This window comes from Ictalurus furcatus, chromosome 9 (assembly GCF_023375685.1).
Source record: "Ictalurus furcatus strain D&B chromosome 9, Billie_1.0, whole genome shotgun sequence".
Classification (NCBI taxonomy): domain Eukaryota; kingdom Metazoa; phylum Chordata; class Actinopteri; order Siluriformes; family Ictaluridae; genus Ictalurus; species Ictalurus furcatus.
In genome coordinates, this window is record NC_071263.1 from 7,731,060 (window position 1) to 7,740,557 (window position 9,498).

At 36.0% G+C, this 9,498-nt stretch overlaps 1 protein-coding gene across 1 annotated transcript; it reads right to left on the reverse strand.

Annotated features, from left to right (window-relative positions):
• Positions 1-2,200: 2,200 nt before the first annotated feature.
• On the reverse strand, positions 2,201-4,394 carry foxg1a (forkhead box G1a). Its single transcript, XM_053633860.1, has one exon. The coding sequence runs from the start codon at positions 3,413-3,415 to the stop codon at positions 2,201-2,203; it is 1,215 nt and encodes a 404-aa protein (XP_053489835.1). The 5' UTR covers positions 3,416-4,394.
• Between the last annotated feature and the right edge of the window lie 5,104 nt (positions 4,395-9,498).

Consider the following 9,498-nt stretch of genomic DNA (forward strand, 5'->3'; position numbering starts at 1 on the left):
GCAGGCAGATGCGGCCTAATTAAGACGTCAAACGCCGAGGACAGCAATCACTGCTTCAAGATCATCGCTTTGTCCTCATTAAAGCCCACTGACAGAGGAGCAAGAGAAAACTCCTCCATCAGCGTTGTCAATTTCCTTCCACCACTAATGCACTGAATACTCTATGTCATATTATGCAGGTACATGTATCGGCCACGTAACTGAATTTATTAACAACAACAACAACAACAACTATTATTATTATTATTATTAAATTATCACTCGCTTTTTTAATCACTGTTTTAATATTATCATGTTATCCGGTGATAATATTAATATTGTCCTCAGAAATTGTCCAATATTGCCTAAAATGTGTCAAATTGAGACTGGATCTATTTATAATTTCCGCCGTCAGCTTCATATGTAAGTTTAGTTCCTTTTAAAAGTTATAGTCATTTTTTTAAAAAAAAAATTTTTTTAATGATTTTCAGAATTTTGTCTCCGTGATGCTCTATTCTCACAGTTATTGTCTTATGAATGGTCACCCCATTTAACATTTGAGTGATAACATCGTGCAAGGAGATATTAAATTCCACCGCTCTTTTGTGACAAACAGTGAGGTTATTGCATTACAGCTGGCTGCATTTAACATCTGTAAGAAATGGACAAATTGCTGTACATATAGCCTAGTGCTGAAAACTCGTTGTAATTACAAGGAAGGGCTCTATTGTCTGTCGACAAGACAAACAATATATAATGATTGTTATGAATAGACAGGTTAGGCTATAACAGAGTGAAATGAAAAGATTAAAGACCGCGGGTTAATATTAGGCTACTCGGAATATATTACTTACTTTGGTTTTGTTTTGTTTTGTTTTTGTAAAATAGTCTCAAAAGCAAGCAAATGAGAACTCGCATAGGAACACAGGAAATATTTGTGGTCACGGGGAGCTTTGATATTCGCGACACAAGCGCTTTATAAAGATAAATTAGAAATAATTTATTCTCTCACGCTTACTCCGAAAAGTGCCAAAGACATTTTGACGGCCAAATTCCAAGATTTTAGTAGAGGCCTAATTAAGAAAACCCTCAGCATACCCGCAAACTGTCGCTTAAATGTCGGTTTAGAGAACAAACAAGATTCAACTCATTGTAAATTTTACCTGCAAAAAGGACAAAATGATCGCGATATATGGACGAAACCTATTTCTTTTATTTTGTTAGATTTAACAGTTTAAGCGACAAACACGGGCATATAGACCACAAAATCACAACCATGGAATTTAAAGACGACATAAACATTCACTTAATATTTTATGAGGCATTTACTCAACACGGTTACACTTCGCAAAGTTAACCTATAATTACAACAGGAATTGACATTTCACTAATTACAAAAGGCATGTGGTGGTGCCCACATACATTAGCCTAAAAAAGATGCAAAACACAAGCTAAAAGCATTCATTCATTCTGCTCCCTTTAAAACTGTGGGTCGGTCATATAGTGAATACTGAAAAAAAAATATTTCGATACCCATTCTTTGGTCTATAAAGAAACTGTAATTTAAAAATATGTATAAAAGAATGCATTATAAATGCATTTATTCCATGAACAAGAGCCTATGAAAAGGACAAAATAACAAGGAGCCATGGATTCGAACGGGTATTCTGCACTTGGAGCACATTTATTTAAAAATGGGGGGGGAAAAAAAGAGAGAGAGAGAAAAATTTGTGTTAATTTTGTAAAATTATATTTCACCAGTGTGCCCATGATACGTATAATACTGCAAACATGAAGACTGGTGGTTGATGCGATGGTATTAGATTTTTTTTTAACATTTAAAATTAAACAAATCTGCAATCACTATTTAAATACACATTCTAATGCAATTTTACTGCCTTTCCAAATAAAAAAAAATCGACGCTTCACCCTCTTTAAAAAAAAAAAAAAAAAAAAAGATCTTGTCACATTGCACGTTGCTGACAGTGGAATAATAAACAATTTCGCGACACCCGAGGTTTTTTTTTTTTTTTTTTTTCCGTGTGTACAGAAATAAAGGAGAAGAATAATACAAAATACCTGGAGTTCGGCCGCTTGCATTTTTCCTTTCCCTTCTCAGTCTTTTTTTTCTTTAAAGTATATTTATATTTATATATATATATTACAGTGTAAATGGGGGTGTAAAATGTTCACTTACAGTCTTCATCCTTCGGGATGACAGTTAGTGTATAAGAGGATTGGACGTAGAGCCTTGGTTCTGATGTGTGAAGTAATCAGACAGTCCGGCGGAAAGTCCCGACGAGAAGCTCGGTAGTGTAGGCCTTAACGACTCGCACGGGAGAGACGCAGCCGCCTGCGGCGACGAAGAAGAAGCTGTGCGAGAACTCATCGACGTGCTGCCCTGCGAACTCATGGAAGGATGCGGCATATGGGGAAAGAAATAGCCGGTCTGTCCCGCCAGGAGGTTCACTGAGCACGGGTTGAGAGAGTACGTCCCTGAGCAGGGCACTGAGAGGCCGCAGGGCACAGATGCGGCCAGTGCTGCCGCCGTCAGGTGATGCGTGGCGTACGGGATCTCTCCGTTCACGAGTCTGTCCACGCTCAGGCCGTTCGAGGACGGGAACGAGTGGTTGTTGCTCAAACCGTTCTGCGTCAGCATGGTGCTATAGGACATCGGGTGGCTCGGGTAGGCCGAGGACGTGCCGTTGTAGCTCAGGGCGCCGCTTGCCCTGGGGTGGTGCAGCGAAAGGAAGGGCGACATGGGCCAGTATAGAGAGCCAGCTCTATCCATGAATGTGAGGCCAGTGGAGGTGAGCCGTGCGCCGCGCTTGAACGCCAGCTTGGCCCGTGACGTGGTCGATCTCCGCCGAAGTTTTCCCGTCGTGCCGCCGATGAACACGTCGTCACTCGAAGGGTCGAGCATCCAGTAGTTCCCTTTGCCCGGGTCATCGTAATGCCGCGGAACTTTGACAAAGCACTTGTTCAAACTTAGGTTGTGCCTGATGGAGTTCTGCCAGCCTTGCTTGTTTTCCCGGTAGTATGGAAAATTTTTCATAATGAACTCGTAAATGCCGTTCAGCGTTAACCGTTTCTCCGGACTTTGCCTGATGGCCATCATGATTAAGGCGTTATAGCTAAAGGGAGGTTTCTCGTACTTGCCGTTTTTCTTTTCGCCGTCTTTGCCTCCTTCGCCCTCTTTGGAGTCTTTTTTTTCCTCCTGTTTTTCCTTATCGTCCGTTGGCTCAGAATTGTCACTTTTAGCGCAAGTGTTCTCCGACTTCGTGTCCTGTGCTATAGGTAAAGGGATTTTCTCTTCTTCTTCGGGGATGGTCCTGTGGTGGTTGTCACTCTGGACGGCTTCAGGCACCAGGCTGTTTATACTGAACGATGATTTGGGAATCATTTTCACTTCTTTCCGTTCTCCCATATCCAACATCACACGTAAAGGTAGAAATAGTAACCACCAGCAGCAGCAGTAGCAGCAGCAGCAGCAGCAGCAGCACAATTGGATCTCTAATCTCTAAGGCCGACCGGTAAAGTCCTTTGATTAAAAAAGAAAAAAAAAACACCACAACACAACTGCTATTTCATGTTCCTTCCAAACGCATCGATAAGAGACGGCTAGCTACAATTAATTACGGTGCCACAGACACTAAGCTGTAAAAAAAAATTGCTTGAACCTTTACAGTCTGCAGCCAACCACAGCACCATAAGTATTAAAGCGTCCTCCTTGGCTGCAGCCAATCAGCGCGCAGCTCTTAACGGCCGCTCGAGCGCGTAAGGATACACACGGAAACTCGCGCACACAGTCAACAGCGAGCTCGCATTTCTGCACCAAACCATTACCACGAAAAACACACCACATAACCTCGATCCGTTCCGCAGCTTTAGATAATTTTAGAGTGCTGTTTCAACACACACGCACGCCCTCACATTTGTTTCCATGCCGCATGTCTGTGGGGGTGGACACAGAGGTACTACTTCCTGTCTCGGACATTATTTTTTAATACAGCGCGTGCTTGTACCTCAATTCATAATTTCCCTACGCGGGTTTGGCGGCATTTTTATTTTATTTTATTTTATTTTATTTTATTTATTTATTTTGCCTTAATTTTTCACTTCTTCCCCGGGACATTATATCATAGCACAGCAGCTTCAGTTTTCTTCACTGGGAAATTCACACGTCTTGACGCACGTCATTTGTTTATCATCAGCAGCAGCAGCAGCAGCACGTCGTTACATTTAGTATAGCCTACGCAGAGATTTTGCCTCTGTTTGACAAGAGTGTGTGTTTACACTAAACAATAGCGCGTGGTGTTTTATATAATATCCTCTATGAGTTCCAAGTAATAACAGTACACCTACTAAATCAGCCTAGGTGTAGTATCGCAAAAATTGTCAACGATAATCATTTAGGCAGCTAACATAAAAGTGTATTAGCAGCAATACGGGTGCACCAACACGCTGCATCCTAATAGTCTACAATTAATTTGATGTTTGTTTCACAAAAGTGAAGTGCTAACTGCAGTTCAAGTAGCCTATCAGGAAAGCCGGAAACGATCTAACGACGTGAAAAAAAACCTTTTATGTATTTGTTGTGATTATAAAATAAATACTTACAATAAGTGCTTCTGTTAATTTTATCTCATCTTTATTACTTATCAGGCTTATTAGAAAACTAACCTTAACCCATGGAAATGTCCTCCCCACAACCTTTTTTTTAAAACCTCTGGCGACAGTTAAAAGACAGCAGTGAAAGCCTTTCCAACAATTCTAGTCCTGAAATTTCAAATTGTAATCCCAGCAGTTGAGTTTCGATGCATAAGTAATATATAAAGTCATCTTTAGGCTAGGTGAAGGCTTGGCGACAAAAATAAAATAAATAAATAAATAAAAGAGGGACGTCAGTGTAAACCCAACTGGCTTTTAAAGTCGTTATACTTTTGTTTCCATTGAATTCCAGTCAAATGTATGTTTTGTGTTAGAGACGTTGCAGGGTGTTTCACTGGCACATACATGAAAGTAACACACACACACACACACACACACACACACACACACACACACACACACACACACACACGCTCCATGTCCACACACTTGCAAGCACACAAACAAAAGACAAAAGATACACGCCCGGACAGTACGGATCCATGTAGCTTACAGCTATATTAAGAGCTCGTGTGTTTTTCCAAAAAGAATTGATTAGACATTGGATGAGATTAGATTCTTGTTATACACGTTCTAAATTAACTATACAGAATAGATCAGGACTCCTTAAGATTTTTCAGTGTTTTTTTTATCTAGGTGCTACTTTTCCATTGTAGATCAATGGCAGTGCTCTCGAGAAAAAAACGATGATGATAATAATAATAATAATAATAATAATAATAATAATAGGAAGAAAGAGAAGTGGAACGCACAAATTATGTTATATTTATATCTAAATTATATATATATATATATATATATATATATATATATATATATATATATAATTTATAATTTATATATATAATAGAATTTATATATATATATATATATATATATATATATATATATATATATATATATAAAATCGTCTTCTTCTTCTTCTTATTATTATTATATTTGTTGTACCTATATTGAGTTACGACTTGTGTACAATGAAAAATAATCCCTCGTAATTTCAATAAATAAAACACAGCGTCATTACTTATATTTTCCGCGTCATAATTTTGTACATTGTAGATTGTCAAACGACTTTCCCGTCCTGTTTCTGTGCAGCAGCGCGCGCACAAAAAAAATCAGAATATTATTATTTACAGAAAAATCAGAATATTTACTCAAAACAGATGGATATAATCTTTCAAAGTTCAAAACAAATCAATAAAAGGATGGGTGTTTATGATTGTATCCACATGTTGCTTTACATATCGACATCATTTCAGTCTCCTATTTGACTGGGTTAGATTTAGGAGCCAAGAACATTTAGGAAAATCTTGTTTGCTCGCGTTTTTATTGGCCTATAGGATATGTATGATGTTTTCTATAAAGCACAACACAAATGCTCTTTATTTTTTATTTTTATTTTTTATTATTTCTAAAAAAAATATTTATATTTTTCTTTTAATTTATTTATGTTTTTGTCTCCAAATAACAAACACTCGTCTTCATGCATGTAGACTGGTACCGATGTAGACTCCAAGAAACGGGTTGTATTGGAAGAAATAATCAAACATTTCTTTTTGTCAGTTCAATTTGCCTAATGCAGAGCTTGTCATGTTTTCTCATTGTTATAAATCCCAGTCCCAGTAGTTCTGACGAACAATTTTTCTAAATAGGTTTTTTTAAGAAAAAAATATATTAAAAAAAAGATTTTAATTGTTTCTAGATTTCTAAACAAAACTAGTATTAAAAATATTGCAAGATATTTTGTAAAACTAATATTGTTTTCTAACAGTTGTGTTAGCTTTAGACTGGCTATTAATTAGTCATTCATATATCTACACACACACACACACACACACACACACACAGAGTAGTGCGCTATAGGCCACGTTAGGGTTTAGTTTTTACAGCAACTAGTGGTGGTTGCACACATTTTGTAATAATAATAATAATAATAATAATAACTGAAACGGATTAATTACGATAGACCAAATTCTAGACTGCATTCTTGTATCATTGCCCAAATGATTTTATATAATTTCAGAGAAAGCAGTTGTTTACTGTTGAACTAAACTTAAAAAAAAATATGTTTTTGAGACGATCTGGAAAAATCTATCACATAACTGCATTAAATAATCAGAGTTACCCTCCATATCAGTGAAGATACTTTGAGGCGCTGAAGTGATAACACCTCTGTGGATGAAGGAATATTTAAAAACCGGTTTCAGATTTGTAAATGTAGTAAGGGCTCCTCCTAGCGGTCAGAGAATGATAGCATGTCTGACGCCAACGTGATTTAGACTACGCGACTTACGTAAAACAAGTTTTCAAATAAAAATGAATCAGATTTGACAGTGGAGTCATAAACATTGCTATATCCAGCTAGGTTTTTCATCCCCATACAGCTAAATGTTCAAGTAGCATAAGAAATATTGCCTAAAGCTTATATAGTGTAGGCTTAATTGCAAGTAGTCTCAAATTACCAAGTGTTAGTAGCGCATATATTCTCTGGGCTGTATAACAGCTTAAATCTAGACGCATTTATTTGAAATAATTTATAACTGTAATCTGGTTTCTTGCCATTTTGCTGTATTGAATCTAAATTTAGTAAAACTGAACAATGTTAGACTTTTTGTGACTGTTCGAGAAACGGATAAAACACCTATAAAACACCATTAGAAACGACTTTCAGCATATGTAGGCTACCACGATTCGTTGAAAATTATTCATTATTCAGTCAAAAACCTAATGTAAATATAGCTTCATAAAATAAGTTATATATATATATATATATATATATATATATATATATATATATATAAACTTATTTTATGAAGCTATATTTACATTAGGTTTTTGACTGAATAATGAATAATTTTCAACGAATCGTGGTAGATTCGTGGTAGTATGTATATATATATATATATATATATATATATATATATATATATATATATATATATATATATATATATATATATATATATAGTTATAGTTATATATTTACATATATATATCAAGTATAGGCGGTAAACCAAAATAAAAGCAAAACTTAAGGACGTGTCCATGCACCGTATACAACAACAACAACAACAACAGGCTACTGCTACTACTACTACTACTAGGCTACTATTACTACTACTACTACTACTACTACTACTACTAATAATAATAATAATCATAATAATAATCAAGGGGGGTATTAGCAGTCAATATTAGTAGTAATAGTAATGTTACAGAAATTATTATCTAATGAGTTGTGTAGTAAAAAGGTTGAAGATACACATCTGACACTTATGTGTATGGACTGTACATATAAAGATTCTTTGAATTTTATAACTTTATGATGGATAGATCGTCAGGCTTGAAATGTCATGTAAATGTAACGGGTTATAAAAATAAGAAAAGATGCTATAATGGCGTCTAACGACAGCTAACAGTCACATCTGAGATGCATTGTGTACAGTATCCGAAGATAAAGCTCTGAGAAACGGAATACTAATACTGAATACTAACGCCAGAACTGGTCAGGTCCCTGCTGAAAAAAAAAACAAAACAAACAAAAAAAAAAAAAACAGTACAAACCTTCATCGAATTTTAATGGTTGTAGTGGTTATAATGGAAAATGTATTGGTTTTGATGGAAACTGTAATGGTCCCTGTGGGTCTCTACTGATAATTTGTTGCCTTCTATTGGTGGCATGTTATGAATAGTGGATACAAGTAAGGATCAATAAGGGTAATGGTTGACTTTGTAATGGTATTTGTAGTGGAAACCAATAGAATTTCTGTGATGGTTGTATTGTTTTTTTCGTCAGGGGTGCTTTTGGTTTATGCGATATATAACCTCTCAACAGATGTATACTACATTATTTGTATTTATTCCAACTTATAATTAGCCCGAACCTTTAAAACAGATACACGGTCTTGGATAAACCCCTGGACCAAATTAAATGCATTGTGTTTGAATGGCGGTTTGCATCGACTTTGGCGCCATCTTGTGGTAGAGCTATCTCCTTATCAAGCTGCACGCCCAATTTGTGTACGGTGTAAAGCTACATAATCTTTTTTTTTTTTTTTTTTAAATCGTTATTAATCCATTCGTTATTAACAATTAACAAATCGCTATTACAATATAAGAATATCCCAGACAACTCAAAGAAAAGTTTGTGTTCATATTTAACTTTAAAGCAATAACTTTTTAAATATGTAGGCTAGTAGTAATATAATATGTTGTTTATATCCAGTGTTAGCCTGCTAATAAAAAAGTATGCTAGCAGCTAATGTTATTTGAGGGCAAAATATGGCTGAAGTTGGCTTCATGTAAAAAATAAGACAAATGTAAGAAGAATGTAAAGATTAAATTAAATAATTATGTAATTAGAGTATACAGTTAACAATACCAAATTCTGATCTTATACATAACTAATAAACATTACTACTAGCTAGTTTTTAAAACCGATACATTAAAATTACCTCAGGGTTTCTCTGTATTATCTCGGATTATTGGCTAGCACTGGAGTCAAATGAATTCAAATTAATACACAGATATGATAATGTCTTTATACTCTCTGCATCAACTGCAGTTCATTCCGAGGAGTGTGGAAATTAGTGGTGCGTGTTTTGTGTCTCAGTGCTGCCACCTGTCGCCAATTTTAACAGTCTGAGACCCTTGTTGTGAAATTGGGTTGTGAAACTGTTCCATGCTCGAACACACCTTTTCACACAAACTCAGAGAATGCTGTTCATTAGCTGATTAGTTAAATCAGGTGTTTTGGGAACAGGGAAAACACCAAAACGTGTAGTGACAGGGGTTACTCAAGAAACAGGGGGTACTCAAGAAACAGGGTTGGGTATCTGTGCAGTAGGC

Excerpts from the sequence above, each read along its gene's own strand:
- foxg1a (XM_053633860.1), bottom strand. The coding sequence starts at position 3,415 with ATGTTGGATATGGGAGAACGGAAAGAAGTGAAAATGATTCCCAAATCA.